This window comes from Peromyscus maniculatus, chromosome 1 (genome assembly GCF_049852395.1).
Source record: "Peromyscus maniculatus bairdii isolate BWxNUB_F1_BW_parent chromosome 1, HU_Pman_BW_mat_3.1, whole genome shotgun sequence".
NCBI classification, from domain to species: domain Eukaryota; kingdom Metazoa; phylum Chordata; class Mammalia; order Rodentia; family Cricetidae; genus Peromyscus; species Peromyscus maniculatus.
Window position 1 is genome coordinate 165694367 of NC_134852.1, and position 18605 is coordinate 165712971.

An 18605-nucleotide genomic window follows, 5' to 3' on the forward strand; every position below is an offset into this window, starting at 1 on the left:
AGGCATCTATTGCTTATGAGAATTCTTAACAAGGCACCTGGCCCTGTCACAGAGGAGAAAAGACAGCTGCTCCCTGCCACAAGTCACAGGTCCCAAAGCCTAACTATTCATCTCATACTCCACAAACAAAAGAAAATCTTCAAACAACACTTCTTTTAAGGGCATAGGATCATGAGTTATATGGGTTATATGCCTTCATTTCCCCTCAACTACTGCTCTTGTAGTGAGAATCTAGTTAATCTGGTTCATATCTATACTCATTTGTTCAAATTAATAGATACATATGTATACATATATACATACATACATATACATACATACATACATACATACATATAGAAAGTGTGTGTAAAATTTTACAGTTAAAATATTGGTGCTGTATTTATTTTTAATTGATTAAATATTTTATTTTTATTATTTGAGAATTTCGTACATGTGCATAATGTTTTGAGTAAATTCAGGCCTTGTTCTATCTCCTCCAATGTTCTCCCTATACTCCCCCCATCATTTCTCCTTCCCAACTTCATGTGCTTTCCTTTTATTTTTAAATCCAATGATTTTACTTAGTTCTGCCTGTCTGTACAAAGGCATAGGGTCATCTATTGGAGGTTGTCAGGACCTGTAGCCACAAAAGAAAACTTTCTCTCACTCCCCAGGAGCTATCAATTGCCGACAGCTCCTCGGCTAAGGTGGTACTTCATGAGCCCCTCTCCTGCCTATGCTGGGGTTTAGACTAGTTTGTTCCTTTGCTGATTTTACACATGTAGTCATGATCTTATATGTAGTCACAACCACTGTGAATGGTACAAGAATATAGTCTCTTGTCATTGCCATATTCAAAAAAATTCAGTTTGATGGTCTCCTCCCTTCATTTTTTTTCAGTGCCATTTGTGTGTAGGCTGAGAGGAAGACAGTACAGCTAAATATTTATCATTTCAAAGTCATATTTCTAAAATAAGTAGATTAGAAGTTGAGAAGAAAAAAGAAAAGCCATTTTTAAAATATTGACTATTTCTACTTCTCAAATATTATCTGTGAGCCTATTTGGTGGCATGTGACTTCAAGTTCATCACCTGGGAGGGTAAGGAAGAAAAAACCTTAAGTTTGAGGCTGGGCTACACTATGTGACTAAACAACAGTGATGAAATAAAATAATGAGTGAAAAATATTTTATTTAAGGATGGCACTTTTGTAGGTGGAGAGCTTCTCTCTGGGTCCCACCGAGCCCCGGCAGTCTGACAGCCCACTTATAAAACAAACACAGAGACGCTTATATTATTTACAAACTGTATGGCCATGGCAGGCTTCTTGCTAACTGTTCTTATACTTTAAATTAACCCATTTCTATAAATCTATACCTTGCCATGTGGCTTGTGACTTGCCAGCATCTTCACATGCTGCTTGTCATGGCAGCAGCTGGCAGTGTCTCCCTCACTCAGCCTTCCACTTCCCAGAATTCTCTTCTCCTTGTCCTGCCTACTTCCTGCCTGGCCACTGGCCAATCAGTGTTTTATTTATACAGAATGATATCCACAGCACACTTTCTTTAAAGAATGTTGGTTTTACATGAGATAAGGGAAGCTTAGCACAGAACTTCATACTGGCTAGGTAGTCCATAGTTTCATTCATTTATTGATATATATCCCTGACAAAATAGTAAATGCTATTGCCTCATGCATGTTAGTCTCTTGGGGCTGGACAGATGGGTCAGTAGTTAAGAGCACTTGTGCTTATAGAGGAGCAGGATTCATTTCCCCACACCCACATGGCAGCTCACAACAATCTGCAACTCTAGTTCCAAGGAATCCAGTGCTCTCTTCTGGTATTTTTGGGAATTGCATGCACATGATATCCATATATGCATGCTGGCAGAACACTCAGACACATAAAATAAAATTTGGATGTTAAAAATTAAGCAATGTCTGCAATCACTAAAGCTCATTTTACTCTGCCTTGTGTATTCCAGAAACAATTGTACATGGGCCCAATACTTGAAAAATCATTCGTTTGTCTGTTTTAGACATTTTAATAATCATACATTAATTATATAAAATGACCCAGGTTTAAGGAGAGTTGGTTTTGACCTACAAAGTAGAAACTGGGAGGAAAGTGAAGCAACTAATTCTCACTACCACCAAGAAAGAAAACTTTAGTCTAATATTTTGTACTTGTGTTTGTATTTAAAATTTCCCTGTAATGAATGATTTCTTAAGCACATTATCACAGCCTAGCATAGACCAGGAGATTAATTAAAGAAAATAACAATTTTGATAACTGGCATAGTCTATAGACCTAAGAAAGATTAGACTCTACACTAGTTATTATGCACAAATGCAAAGGCAGATGCCACCAAATTATATTTTGTCAACTTTACCACTTTTCCAAGAATCAGTCCAAATCTCACATCATAGTCATTCACCTCCTAGTTTTCTCTTTCCTACAATGAATTTGAGAAGCATCATGTCATATCTCACAGAATATACCACCATGCACTAGAATATGCCAGTTGTTTCTGACACACTTGAGTCTATGCACCTCCATTTCCATCATCACTGACCTCCTTTCCAACACAAACAACTGTAAGAAAGGGGGCTTTTTAAAATTCAAAACTAACATTTCCTATCTTGCTCTTGAAATAAAATTCACAAGTCCCTAAGCAAATGTGAAAGGCTCTGTGCCCTGTTTTCTCCCAAATCCACCACTTCTGTTTCACACCAAGGTTCCCTCTGTCTGGCTTTCTCTTCAGTGCATCTGGTTTCACAGAATCTTGCATTCACAATTATCCCAGTCTGATATAGTCTCCCCTTCTCAGGAAAACAGCATACTTAATCCCTTAGTTCTCTGCCTACATGTTAGTTATTTGGGGATGCATTTTTAGCCACACAAGACTATATTAAAGCCTTATCACATCATTTAACAATGACCTATGATTCTTTTTTTTGTTAATTTTTTTTCATTCCACTTTTCAAAACTTCACCAGTTAATTACCAGTATAATGGTCTGGTATGGTATTATATGACTTTGCCCCATATTTCAAATTCCATTCAGGATAACCCATATGTATTTTATTATTTATTTTATTTACTACCATGTTCCAGTCAAATATCATCTTTACTACAAGTAGTGTCTATATATTTGATGAAATGATGAACAAGGTTGTGAAGTTTTCATGGAGATATTCCCAAGTAATAGTTCTAGCACATAATGGAGGTCATTTAAAGGTGATACATTCGTCCTTCTCTGTTTTCTGACAATAAAGTAAATGTCCTATAGAAGATGGTGGTGTCCATCACGAGAGAATAGAAAATAACCTGGAATAACTGAAGCATCTGTCCATGACTAATGATGAGAAAAATATAGAACTTCTGACCTTTAGTGATCAAAAAATAGTATAATGTTATATGTGTGATTCATACATCAAGATCAAACTGTTTCCAATAATTAATATAAATCATTACTTCTTCCCTTTATTCTGCAGCATCTTGACTTTATGTCCTCTTGGAAAGTAAGCAAGCATACTCTAGTTTATCATTCCTGAATCATAACTCCTTTCCATCCAGTCTTCCTTCTTTTGTTTGCTACTTCTATTCCTTAATAACAAACACTTAAATTGTTTATGAGTGAATGTTCAATTTCTTTGTCCAATGATGATATCTGCTTGACCATCCATAACTGAAGAGTTTATCTTTATCACATAAGAAATGTACAGTTGTTTGTAATCATCATAAGTTGAAGAAAAATGAGTTTTATATGAAACAGTGAACAGTTGACTAAAACTCTCAACAATATCCAGAACAGATATGAAAATTAAATCTTACATTTTATAACATGTTTCCATTTGTAAAGGTCCTTTATGTAGATCCCATCTCTCTTGAACTGTGTTAAAGATCATGTGTATGTGAATGAGAGAGAAAGGGAGGGAGAGAGAGAGAGAGAGAGAGAGAGAGAGAGAGAGAGAGAGAGAGAGAGAAGACCAGGAGATTCTGTGGATCTGTAGCTATAGGTAACAGTTGGTGCTTGGGACTGAATTTGAGGCCTCTTCATGAACAAGATCCACTAGCAACTACTGAGCCACCCCTACGGCCTCAATAAAATTTTATGTGTGATAAAATGATAAAAAGAATTTCTTGCTCAAAATCATAGAGCTAAGAAAGCTCTGGAAGCCAAACTTCCATTTGCTGTTTCAATATATCAGTGCAGCTATGAGAGCCGAGTCATATACCAAGAAGACAAATCAAAGGACCAAATAACTGTTAGGAATTTCTGGACTCATGGAGATTAAGTCTTACTCTCCTTGGGAAACCTTCATTCTTTTGAAAGCTTTCTTCAGAGCCTCCTTTACTTCCTTGTTCCTCAGGCTATAGATCATAGGGTTCAGCATAGGGATCACCACAGTGTAGAATACAGACACAATTTTGTCTTCCCAGAGTGATTTGCCCATGTTGCCTTTCAAGTACATGAACATCAGTGTTCCAAAAAAGAGAGCCACTGCAATCATGTGAGATGCACAAGTGGAGAAGGTCTTGGCTTTGGCCCCTGCTGTTCGAATCTTCAGAATAGCCCAAATAATGAATAGGTAGGATACAAGAATCACTGAAACACTAGTTGTGATGACCAAGAAAGCCAAAAGGAAGATCACCTGCTCTCGTGACTTGGTCTCACTACAGGCAAGCTTCAGCAGGGGTGGGAGGTCACAAAAGAAGAAGTCAACCTGGTTAGATTTACAAAAGGAAATGGAAAAGGTACACCCAGTCCGGACCACAGTATTTACCATTGCACCAGAGTATGCTGCAGCAACCAGGCTGATGCGAGTCTGTGGTGTCATGACCATGGCATAGAGGAGGGGACAACACACAGCCACATAGCGGTCATAGGCCATGACAGCCAAAAGGAAGCACTCAGTACTAGCATACAATGTAAAAAAGAAGAACTGGGTAGCACAGCGTTCATAGGTGATGACCATCTTATGAGTCCCTAAGGTCTCCAGCAGCTGAGGCACAATAACAGATGAGTAGCAAATATCCAGGAAGGACAGGTGGCTGAGGAAGAAGTACATGGGTGTGTGGAGCCGAGAATCACTCTGAATTAGCATGATCATGCCCAAGTTTCCTCCCATGGTGATGAGATAAAAAGCCAGAAACGTGAAGAAGAGACCTAGCTGCAGCTCTGCCTGAAGCTGGAACCCCATCAGAATAAATTCTGTCACCCTAGTGCCATTGTCTGCCATAAAGCAAATGTCACCTGGGAAAACAAAATAACAGTTAATAATAAGATACCACTGAAAATTAATTAGGGTGACTACAACCTGCTTGGCTATCCATAATAAGCCTTATTTGCAAACACATCACTATTTTCACAAGCTTGGTTACACTTTGTCTACAAATCCTGTGAAGTACATAATGTTGTGTTAATCCCACTTTTGACAGAAGCATGCCAAAGAGGTAAAGTGACTTGGCCATCCCACAAAGTTTCTTAATTAGGAAACAGGCAAATCAAGGCTTTAGTGCTCTGTTTTCAGGGACTTCCAAACCTCTGCAGTTCATATTGACCTCATGTTCAGCCAGAAAAAGGATTCCCAGAAACAATGATGGAATAGTATAGGTTTAAAATCCCTTCAGACTTTGAACAAATTAATTAATCTTTCTAAACATGAACTTCAACTACTACTCCTGAAAAAATGGCATAATTTTGTTCTTTATAGCTGAATAAAACATCATTGTGTATATCAACCATATTTTCCATATTTATTTATCTGTTGATGAACATCTAGGCTGGTTCCATGTTTTGGCTGTTGTGATTATGACAGCAATAAACATGGGTGTGTGTCTCTGTGGTATGCTTTCATGAATCTCTGGATACACACTCAGTATAGTTTGGTCAGACTGTTCTAGTGTTAGTGGTTTGATGAGCTGTTATGATGGTTTCCATAGTGACTGAGCCAGTTTACATTTCAAACAACAGTGTAAGAGTTCCTCTTTCCTCAGATTCTCACCAGCAATGTTTTTAGTGCTTTTTGTTGTTGTTGTTTTTAAAGAGAACTCAACCTCTTGCATGCTAAGCAAGTTTTCTTCCACTGAACTATACCCTAACCCATATTGCCACTTCTTTTTAATTTTGAAATAGTCTCATTAAATTCCCAGGCTGACCTTGAGCTCACTTTACAAGTAAAGAAGACCTTGAATTATGATCCTCTTGCCTCACTCTCCAGACTATTGAGAATGTACACTGATGCTACCAAGCCTCGCTGTCATTTATTTTCCTAATGACAGTCATTCTTATTCATGCAAGTTGAACTCTTAGTTTTGTTTTAATTTATATTTCTGTGTTGGCTAAGAATGTTGGACTTTTTTCCATATATTTATTGGCTCTTTGTATTTCTTCTTTTGAGAATTGCCTGTTCTTTTATTACTCTTTTGTTGATTGGATGACTTAAGTTTTTTTTAATTTTATTTTATAATTTAATTTAATTTCACATATCAGCCACAGACTCCCTTGTCACCCCCCCCACACACACCTTCTCCCCAGTCCACCCCCCATTCCCATCTCCTCCATGGCAAAGACTCCCCTGAGGATTGAGTTCAACTTGGTAGATTCAGTCCAGGCAGGTTCAGTCCCCTCCTCCCAGGCTGAGCCAAGTGTCCCTGTATAAGCCCCAGGTTCCAAACAGCCAGCACATGCACTGAGGACAGGTCCCGGTACCACTGCCTGGATACCTCCCAAACCATTCAAGCTAATCAACTGTCTCACTAAGTGAGATGGATGACTTAGTTTTGAGTGTTTAATATTTAGGGATCTTTATAAACTCTGGGTATGAATCCCTTATGATGTTTATAGTTAGCATCCTGTTCTATGGGATCTCTCTTTTTTTTTCTTTGCTGTAGTTATGGATGAAAGGGGTCAGCGACTTGAACAGGAAGATTAAATGGAGAGGGGGAGAAAAGAAAAGGGTAAGAGACATAATATGGGATGGGACAGCTAAAACTAAGAACCACTGGGGAATCATACAGAAACTTACTGTAGTAGAAGCTTCCTAAAATATATTCATACATGAAAAAAGTCTAAATTGAATTAACAAATAATATGGGGGCCCAACTTATACATCTCTCATAATAGAATGAAATCTCCAGTGCCAGTAATGGGTTACATCTTGAGTTGTTGGACAAAAGGGGCACCATGGAAACCCCCAAACAACCCAGGTTTTTGCTAAGGCAATTGGTTGTTCTACATAAATTGATAGTAAGGTCCTATTGCTAAAGACAACATGTACAAAACACATTGAACATAGAGAAGTCTAGCTGGTGACTACCTAGAGCCTACTAACTAGTATTCAGGATACCAGAAGGTACTCTGCATCCTACCATAGAAGAAGGTCAACACCAAGCCAGCTACAAACCCTTTGACCTGCAATGGTGACTTAACTATAATATATATTGGTACAATAGAGACACAAAAATTGTAGGACTAACCAACCACTGACTTATTGGATTTAAGACCTACTCCACGAAATGAAACCCAAACCTGAAATTGGTCGAGAATCTAAGATCAGACAGAGTATGGATCTAGAGGAAAACCAAATACTGCTGTTGTGCTAAAGGAACATCAAAATAAAATAACCCCTGACAACATTTTTCTCTACCCATAGATCAGTGTCTTACTCAGCCATCATCAGAGAAACTTCCTCCTGCAGTAGTTGGAAACAAACATAGAGAATCACAACTGGACAGTGTTCAGAGAGTGAGATATCTCATAACATTCAGTCCTAAGTGGGATGTTTCCATCAAATTCCTCCCTTCAGAGATCAGGGAACTCTGTAGAAGAGTAAGCAAAAGGATTGTATGAGCCAATGAGACTGGAAGACAACCAGGAAACAAGGACTTCTAGACACAATAGGACACATATATGAACTCAGATGATGGCAACACTCACAGGACCTGCACAAGTCTAAGCCACATGGGTCCCCACATTGAGAGAAGAAATAGTCCCAAGTTCCTCTTCCTAACCTAGAAGTTGTCTCTTTAATTGATGAGATATCACAAAAGAAAATTAGTTTTCTACAAAAGTTTCTCACTGGGCATACAAAACATTCCTAAAGGCAGGTCCCATGTCCAGTAAGTAGTAGGTGGCTAACACAAAATTAATTCAAAGGGAGTTTTGGAGATTTTTTTTTTCTATACTGCTTTACCTGGCATTTTATCTTACAAGTCTTTTGCTTATACATTATGGTTTCTGATTTTGTGTTTCTATTGGGTTTCTGTGTATGTTAATGTGTGAGTATCTGAGTCTGTAAATATTTCTTGTACTTTGTGGGCTCTTTTTCTTCTGTTTTACCCTATTCTGGTTTGTTTGATTTTATTTTATCTTATTTTATTTCTATTTTAGATGCTTGTTTGTTTTCTAATGAACAAGTCAGGAAGAAAAGGAATGGATTTGGTTGTGTGGGGGTGGGTGGGAGGATATGGGAGTAGTTGGGGGAGAGGAAACTGTAATCAAAACATTGTCATGAGCTGTTACAGGCCATGATGCATATACAACAGATGGCAATTGATATTCATGTGTTAAATCACCAGATGAATAATTCTCTGATGGAGGAATCCTGTTCAAACAAAGCTTATGGGACCACAGACACTGGAAACTGGATGCTTCTGTCTGCAAATTCACATCTGCAAAAGCAGTCATGGACTCTCCCCATTACTGTGAATTTTCATGTAATATGTACATGCAACCTCATGATTACATCTCAATCTTTTGGGCACTTATATCTGTGGACTGTCTGAAGATGACCCCTCATTAAGCTGTATAATTTTGATAAATAGAAAATATACTAAGATATGCTTCATAACTAGAACCATTTTCCCATAAGGACTGTAAGACATTTAGGCCCTGTTTTATATCAATAGCTTAGTTTGACATGGGAAAATTACAGTATTCTTAACTACAAAGATAGTCTTTATGCAATTAGCTGATTTATAACCTCAGAACAATTTCAAAACAGACTAAATGCCCCTATATATGAATTCATAAGATAAACCTCCACAGAAAATACACAAAGACAAATCCCTAGGTATCTTATTGTAGAAACAAGGTCAAGCATGAAGCAACTTTGATGCCAGTTTCCCCACTTGCTAAAAGTCTGGCTGATAACACAAACCAACCACCTATTCGCTGCACAATTTTTTCAGGCAATTAACTCTCTACACAAACTTCTAACTTCAGACTTTTAATATAAGTTTCAAGGATCAGCTAACTAACTGTTTATTGTTTGGGTCCCCAATAAAAATTAATCAATTAACCAAGTCCAGAGAAAAATAGTTTTATGTCCAGCTATCCATGGGGAAAGTTTCACAATGAGCCAGAGCTACAGAGGAAGGAGTTACAAGTACCATTCTTTGTGATCTGGAGTTGCAAATAGGATAAAAAATTTATTTTTGGGTTTGGGGTGTTTTCAATCTCACTGACTGGGAAAGTGTCAAACACCATGTCCCTGCCTATGGGTTGCCATGGTAAATGGCTCTTCTCCTTACCATTTGCTCAGGAAATGTACTATGGCCCTCAAATGTAGCTTTTTATTGATTTTCATTCAGAAAATATATAAAGGGAGGCAGAAAAAAAAAAGAAGAGGTAGAAGAAGAGAACTTGAGAGAAATAAACAGCATGACCATCAGTACATTTGTGAGCTTTTATTCCCTCAGATTAATAAGAAGTATTCCTAGTCCCACTACTCTGAGGACATTCTATTTGCAACCCTGGAGCAGCTGTGGGAGCTGGACTTTCAGGATGCAACAAAATATATTGTATGGGAAAATCTATTTTTAATTAAAAAAAATGTCAAGATCAGGTGGCTATAGGTGAATCCCTTTATTTCTGGGTCCTATTATTTTTAAAGAACAGAAATAGACACATAACTCTATTTAGATTTGAACTTCCTATCATCCTACCTCACCTCCATGAGTCCTGGGATTACAGCTGTGTACAACACCCAGCTTTGAGGTTTGGTTTTGATGTGTTTATGAGAAAAAGGGACTTAGATGCTATACAGACAGCCAAAAGGAGCAAACACTCATAGAACCTTTAGAGCACTTTGCTTGGCTGATCCTCCCCCTCTGTCCTGCCAAACATCATCACATGTTTTCAAGTTCTCTAATTCCCAATGACTTGCCCCATCTTTTAATGCCATGTCATTATCAATCCTTAATGCCAGATCATTATCAATTAGGGAGATGCATGAATCAAGGCATTCCAGAACTGCAAAGCTCATTAAGAGACAAAGCTGGCTCCTTGAGATTAGAATTATGGTACAAAGGGGTTCTTGCCAGGCATCAGGACATCCCTGGCTCTGCCTTTCTATACTCATCATTTGTGGCACTGAAATGCTATAATGAGGACTTCGAACATCATTCTACTTGTCCTCTTTGTATAGGTGAAATGAAATCTGAATTTATAAAAGATCTCACATGGATTTAGATAAATAATGAAGTAAAACTCTGATTGATATTTGACAAAACCTGACTTAATGGTGGAATAAAGGTCAGTGTCTAGTGGATTGGCACCACATCTGGGATTCTTTATAATGTAAATGTTTTGTTTGTCTTTTGTATTCTTAAGGAGAAACCTTATTTTTTTCTCCTCCTAAAACAGTGGTTTGCTCTGTTCTAGGGAGTTTGTGAAGGAGCTAGAAAGAAGCCTCTGCAGTTACAAGCATGTACTATTTGTGCAGAAAACCCGAGTTCAGTGCCCAGCACACTTGTTAAGCAGCTCAAAGATACATGAAACTCTACCTTCAAGAGTTCTGACAACTTCTTATACCCTTAGAGGACAGGCACACAATTGTGCACATATCCAAACACAGATACATCATTTTTAATTATATTTAAAAGACAGTCTGTGTCAATCATCCTAAACGAGGGGAAAAATAAGTTGTATTCATGCATTAATTCAGTGAAAATTTACTGAGAACTTATCATGCATCAGACTTCTTCTAGAAGCTTGGAACAAGACAGACAAGATCCATGTATTCATGGAGCTCTCATTCTAACCAAATCACACTTACACATTGCATATTTTACAAAGATAATAAATATATATTTACCTTAACAAAAGAACATAGTTGCTGTTCAGTGGGGGAGCTGCAATGTGTGGGTAATTAAGAATAAAAGTGAAGAAGAATTGTTTAAGTATCATTTAAAAGGGGCTGGGGTGATGGTTTAATGTGTAAAGGAAGCCTCATTTGCTTTAGAAAGAAGATAACTTTGAAATAACCAGTCTAATTTTATTGTATTTACATTCCTCATTTAGAGGGAGAAAGTGTCTTACTACATAGCCCAGGCCATTCTCAAACTTACTATGTAATCAAGCTGACCTTGAACTTCTGATTCTCCTGTCTTTTTTCCCAAAGATGGGATGCCATGTGTATGTTCATCATCTTTCTATCTATAAAACCATCTCTAATGTTGAGTACATTAAATAGAAAGAGGTACCTTCAAATCCTAAAATTCCAAATAAAAGCCATGTCTATCTTCAAATTCACTATCATTTCATCCATTGACAATAATAATGGCTTACATTAATGTTTTACTCACTGTAATAAATACCATCCCAAATATTGTATATAATCTGCCTCATTTACTTCTTTTTTTCCCATAGTACATTAAGTGCTTATTATTGCCTACAGACAGACAGACAGACAGCCTGAGCCCTCAGCCAGGAGGTGATAGGTTAGTGTTCAAGTGAAGACCGCAGACCACTAAGCTACAAGAGAGGGGAGGCAGCTTCCACTGCCTAAGAGTTGAGAGTCAATCAGAGACTGAGGTGTGGAAGCTTTCACAGGTGTGAACGAACTGGCCTCCACTATAGGACTCTGCCTCATTTACTTCTTACAATATTCCTGCACAGTAAACTTTATAGACAATTTACAGACAGACAAACATGGATCTGTAGTGATGAAATAACTTGATTTAAGCCAACCACTAAGCAGGGATTTGAGTAACACCCCATCAGCCTCCAGGATAACACTTCCATCCACTGTTCCATTGTTCACAAGACTGGTAATACTGAGTGTTACTGTGCAGTAAGCACTTTTTATGGACAGTATTCTTCTAGTGACTGTGCATACATTAACCTCTTGAGTAAGGATGGAAGTAGTGTTAATTAAACTCTAAAATTCTGGCAGATGTCTCTAATTCTGAGCTGAAAACACTGCATATGTTTGCCCTCCTGTAACATCACCTTTCTCTGAATTTCTGTCTCCAAAGAGAAGTCTAGGGATACCCGCAGAGTAAACACTTAGTGCATAATCTTTACCCACCTGAAACCACCTGTTCCAGGACAACTACAAGACAAAAATCATGTGAACATTCATGTCCTTACTATCTACCTACCAATGCTCTCTCTTTGCCAACAACCAGCTCTTCTTTTTTTAATTTATTCTGTCTTGCTGTATGTTGTGCATTTTTATAAGGCTACTTAAATATTTTGGGAAAAATGTATTGATGAATGAATAAATAAAAAACAATTAGCTCTATCAGTATCAGGCCAGTAAGAGTATTTCCAGATGATTTGCCCAAAGAATTCTGTAAAGATAACTCATAAAGAGTGATTCAAACAAATCTGATGGGAAAATGCAAGTATTCAAGAGAGAAAGTGAAAAAGCTTGGGAGATATTTAGGTCTTGCTACCACAACCAACTTCTAAAAATTTAAATCAAGAACCAGCAAAATGACTTAACAGGTAAAGATGCTTGCTGTCAAGCCTTCTGACTAGAGTTCAATCCCCAGGATCCACACAGTGAAAGGAGAGAACCAAGTCCTACAAGTTGTCCTCTGACCTCCACACATATGCAGTGATACATGAGCCCTTTCCTCCCAAATACACAAATAACTAAAGTATAATAAAAATCAAAATTGCAATTATACCACCTTTCTCTTAGAGAGAGTGGATATCAGGATACACCATGAGGAAGAGCAGAGTGGGCTCAGTGATTAAAATACACACTGCTCTTGCAGAGGACCTGAGTTCTGTTCTTGGTACCCACATCAGGCAGCTCACAAATGCCTATAACTCCAGCTCCACAGGATGAGTCTCTTTTCTGTCCTCAGTTGACACTGCACTCACATGTACACAAACACACACACACACACACACACACACACACACACACACACACAATTAAAAGTAAAATATGTGTTTAAATTAATGCTGAGGAGAAGGGCTCCTAATTCATGCACGTCTGACTATGGTCTGAGTATGTTCATCATCGTGTCCATTTTGGAATGGGCTAAAAAAGGTTTGAAAAATTGAATATTTCTCAGTGGATCCTGAACATTGAAGGAGCTGCCAAATGTTGTACATACCACAACCCTGACATGGAATGCATTGTCTCAGTTCTTAAATTGATCCAGAAACATTTGTATTTCTAGACAGAAAAAAAACAATTAACTTCCTAATAGCTAAGGCTGGGGAAAATAAACAATTAGTCCACAAACTCTCCAGGAAGAAGAACCATGGCTGTGTGGGATTGCAGAGGAAAACTGTCCTGGAACTTTAGATGAACTTGTCTGATGAGAGTGAAGAAACAGAGGACTGGAATATCAGTGTCCCATTTTTAAAGCCCATACATGGAATTGCCAGTTAGAAGGAGGCAACAGAAGAAACAGAAGAAAGTGATGTTTAGTGAAAGTTGAGCCCACCACCCTCCACCACACAAAGCAAGGTCACATACTTTTCATTCACAGCCTTCTGTTACTTAACTGTTCACCAAGTGAAGAAATACTTCACTTCTTCCCTCAGGAGATCACTGAAATTGGGTTATTCTTATTCTAGGAACATTAATCATACTTTGCCAAGGCTCACAGCCTCATGTTTCACATGTATATGTCTTGTGCTTACATACATGCAAGTAGGTGGGCATGCATGTGGAGGTGCAGGTACACATGTGTAGGTCCATGTGGAAGGCAGAAATTCTTCTTTAATGTGTTCTACAGTCACTCTCTGCCTTCCTTATTGAGGTAGGATCTTTCACTGAACTCAGAAATCTACAAATCCAGCTATTCCAGCTAGTCACTTGCCCTCAGGATCCTACCTCTACCTAAAAGTTCTGGGATTGCCACTGGCCACTATGGCTGTCCACCTTATACGCCAGTCCTCGTATTTGTGCAACAGGTGCTTCATCCAACAAGCCTCCTCACCTTGCCTCACAGCTTCTATTTTATCATCCAAAAGTGCACACACCTATGATATATGATTCCACTTGTTCCAAAGTTAGTAGAGAAGGACCTCAAGATTGTTTGCTCTCTGAGATTGTCAATGCTTTCTTCTAACCCTTGGCTAGCCCTCCAGAAACTAGCAGGTGTTTCAGAAGTGAGAAAGTCCACTCAACTTTAACAGGCTTTGTGACCTTAGAGCTCAGTTTTAGATGTGGATTTAGAACCAGGGTACTGCTGTGAAACGCGTAAGAATATGCCAAGAAAGATAATTCTAAAATAAAATGTAAAAGTTTGCACTTGCAAGAGCTCATCTGTGTGTCCTCAGCTTCAGGCTAGCACTTACAATGTGATATGCCTTGGATCTGAAGGATATTTATATAGCCCACTTAGATCCTCCACGACACATTTAAAGTTATTTTTAAATGGTAAGGTGTAAACATTGTGTGATGTGTCTGAAGTAGCATAGCCAGTGCTGTCAGCTGGAATTATGCAATGAAATGTGTAAAGATTTTGTCTATTTACTCTATAGCAGACAGCATACTGGGAATGCTGGCAAATTAAAAAAATCAAAGGGTTACAGATGACTGTCATTCTCCCCCGTTTCCTATAACCAAATTGGCATTATCTACCTGGGCTGAACTAAAAGTGAAAGAGGATAACAGAGTATGCGGCAGTTGTTCTGGCTTCCTCTTGGTGTGTTGCTGAATATGTAGGTCCTCAGTTCTTTAAATGGTGAAAAATATGACAACTCTACACCATCCTGAAATGGGTTGAGCTAGGGATGAAAACAGTCTCTATTCAAGAAACGCAGGTATGAGGAGATGCCACAATGTTAGGTAAAGTGCTTGCCTCACAATCATGAAGACTTGAGTGTAAATCTCCAAGAGCCACATAAAAAGTCAAGTGCAACTTCATATGCCTGGAATCATAGGACTAAGAGTGGAAGGAGAAGAAAACTGGGTTTTGCTGACCAGCCAGTCTAGAGAGATGAGCTCTAGTTTCAAGGAAAGACTTGATCTAAAACTATTAAGGTAGAAAGTGATTAAGGTAGACACCCTACACCAGTCTGGTCCCCACCTACACATGCATGCACATGCCTGAACACATGGACACACACACCCACACACTCACAAACATTTGTACACATACATCACACTTACAGAGCTAATTGTTTCCCTAAGAGATTTGGTTAGAAAAAAAATGATCGTTTCTAGTTGAATAAAAAAAACAAGAAAAAGATTTCTAGCTGCAAGTTTTTACAGGAAACAACAGAAGTAAGAAGAGTGTGGTGTCAGGGAACCAGAATTCTTGGAAGGTCTACTACCCTTGCTCAAATACCAGCCAGTTTCTTCAATTCCCTGAATAAGAGCTTTGTGATCTATAATACAGTCCTAATAGTATCCAACCCATGGGGATTTTGTGAGAATGAAATGAGAAAAATATATCTTATGTTCAATCAAACTTCTGTGCTTGGTACACATAGGGGAGTTCTCCCTTCCCCATACTACAAATTATGCAGAACCCCTTATTTTAGAACACTGTACACTTGTTACCTCACCTGATTCTCATACAGTCTATTTTAGCAGGAAGAAAGTAAAATACAAAGATGCCAGCTGATACGCAAATGAGTATTGAGAGCTAGGAAGAAAAACAGCTATAAATGCACCAGACCTCAGAGACTATTCACCAAGTGCCACAGAGATATGTCTTTCCTACCAGAGGTGGCAGGGAAATGTGAAATTTTGAGATCCTGTGGTTCTTCCTCATTTTCCAACCATATAACAACCTCTGGGGTAGTAGAGCATAATATCTGAATAGATGCTAAGCTCAAAATCTCTCTCTTTTCCTTACCCATATCCTCATTACCCTGTCCCATCTACTATTCACATTGAATATACATTAGTATCTTGAAACACAAAGGAACTTCAGAAGGTCATTGTTCCACCTCCCTGCCTTCCGATAGATGAGGTGCATTACCACCTCTCCTGGAGATAATGAAATGAAGGTCTTGCAATGAGGAAGGTCTTCCTTAAATACAGTCAGCCAAGGGTAGTGGTTGGCATAACCATACTCCTGGTCTCTTGAAGCCCTAGACATTCTTTCCACTGCTTGGGCTGTGCCTCTTTTCAGAGTTTTAGCACAATGCTAAGTGATCAGAGCAGACAACAAATTCTTTCAAGGGGTATTAGGAAAATAAGATACAGTGATGGTGTTAATTCCTACATAGGACAATCCAAACAACATGTAATAGGCATCAGACCTCTTTGGTTCTGCCTTGAGCACTTGCACTCTTTAAAAGCCTCAGATATTCTGTCAAAGTCAGCACTCACCTGACCAGTTTCTAGAGGACAGATCTCAGTTATCTACACCTTGGTGACCCAGGCAAACACAGAGGAAAGTTTCATGAACTGTAATGATCTAAAAGTTGCCTGCCACCCAGACTTCAAACCCTATCTAGTATCACCAGCATCACTATTTCTAAACTGACACCAACCCACTCTGATAGGAACAGTTATGATACCCCAACAGCTCCAGAGATAGAAAAAATTAGTCTTCAAAGAAAGGTTTTCGTATATTTTACAGGTTATCTAGAGTAACCACTTTTCTTTTTAATGATGAGGCCATCACACTGAATTGTTCCAAATACTCTTTAACAGTATAGGTTCCTCAGATAATCAACAATAACTCCTGAACAGCCTCCCCAATTTTCTGTGTAATTTCACCATTTGATCTCATCTTCTGACACTACAAACAATAACCAAAGGCATATATAAAATCACTTATCAGCTATAGTTGAGAGTCAAAGATGCTAAGTGTGCAAGGCACAAGAAGATTATGCTTAGTTTTGACATTACTTTGCAAAGAAACAAAAAGAAAGGCCTGTTTTAGATTAAAGGAAAGCAAGACTTGGGTTGTCTAGTACATTTGAAATCTTGACTACCATTCACTCTTTCTGAACAGATACAATGACACTCACCTTCAGCAAGACCAAAGGTCCCTCCCAAATTCAGAAGGCTATAGGAATGTGGGAAGAATGTGGTGTCTAACTGGAACTTTGAGGGGATGGAAAAATAGGCATCTCTGGCATCTGCAGCCCCAGAATAACAGAAATGCCTGCTAATAGGTGTGGGACCTCTGCCCTGGCCTGGCCTGGATCCTTCATTCTAGTAAGGCAATTAGAAGACTTGAGGCTAAGGGATTACCTTTGAATGGAGTTTCTAATCAGGCCCTAAGCTTCTAATTAGGATTCTCTCAACTCTCAGAGGAAAAACACCTTCAGAAAATGTCCCTACATTATCATTCTTAATACTTCTCCACTCAACCTTTATCCTATCCACAAGCCCCACCATGATTTAGTCTCATTTGGGAGAAGAGGGAGATTCTTCTGTATTCTGCTTTCTGATAACTTGTCAGCAATCTAAAATGACTCATCTTGACCAATCTCATTTATGAAATACAAATGAAATAACTTGTCTATGTAAAATCCTAGCTGACTCATTTATTCAACTAATTTTTTAATTGGATATATATATATATATATATATATATATATATATATAGTGGTAGTATTGACATAACATATTAATTTAATTTATACTTGAACCAGTAAGTTCTGACAAAAATCTCATAAGGCAGCTGTTACCATTATCATGTTCTACAAATAAATAATGAGAAAGGTAGAGTGATGAAACACTCACTCATAGTAAAAAGAAGAACTGGAAGGGTCAATAGTTGCACAGCCTTTTAGAACACTAGATGTTCTTCCAGAAGACTCAGTACTCACATTGTTCCAGGAGATTTGATACCCTCTTCCAGCCTCCAACGGTACTGCACACACATGGTCTACACACATACATGCAGGCAACTCATTCATACTCATGGAAGAACTCTTTTTCAAAAAAGAATAACTGAGATTGGAACCATGGGACTTGACTTTCAATGCCTGTAACCACTATGCTATATGCTATAGACTGCCTGGTATTACTTGGTTCAAATGAGTGAAATTTATTTAATATGGGAAACTTCAGTGATGTTCAAAATATGAAGGAAAAAAGTTAAATCACAATAATAACTCCATTCTAAAAAACATTGTCAACAGTCAAAGGGAAGAAAGCAAAAAATAGACTTCTTTCAGCTCATTAACTTTGACAGTAGATTCCATGAGTTGAAATCCTCCCTCTACACTGTGAATTTAAATGAGTTTATCATTTCTCAATAGCAATTTCTTCTACTGTTTATTATAAAATAAAACTCGGGGACAAATACAAGATAAGAACCTGAGACAATCACCACAGCCATGTCACACCTCCCACCACTCACCTCTGGGCTCCAAAAAGGGCCTTTGCAGCCTTCCAGCCCTGCCTCCCCTTTTCCAAGGGCCACTCTTTCTCAAGTCTGGGAAAACTA

General features: G+C 38.3%; 1 protein-coding gene across 1 annotated transcript; it reads right to left on the reverse strand.

Moving 5' to 3' along the window:
* Positions 1-4285: 4285 nt before the first annotated feature.
* Positions 4286-5227, reverse strand: LOC102922224 (olfactory receptor 9I1-like). Its single transcript, XM_006995021.2, has one exon. The coding sequence runs from the start codon at positions 5225-5227 to the stop codon at positions 4286-4288; it is 942 nt and encodes a 313-aa protein (XP_006995083.1).
* Positions 5228-18605: the final 13378 nt, after the last annotated feature.

Excerpts from the sequence above, each read along its gene's own strand:
- LOC102922224 (XM_006995021.2), bottom strand. The coding sequence starts at position 5,227 with ATGGCAGACAATGGCACTAGGGTGACAGAATTTATTCTGATGGGGTTC.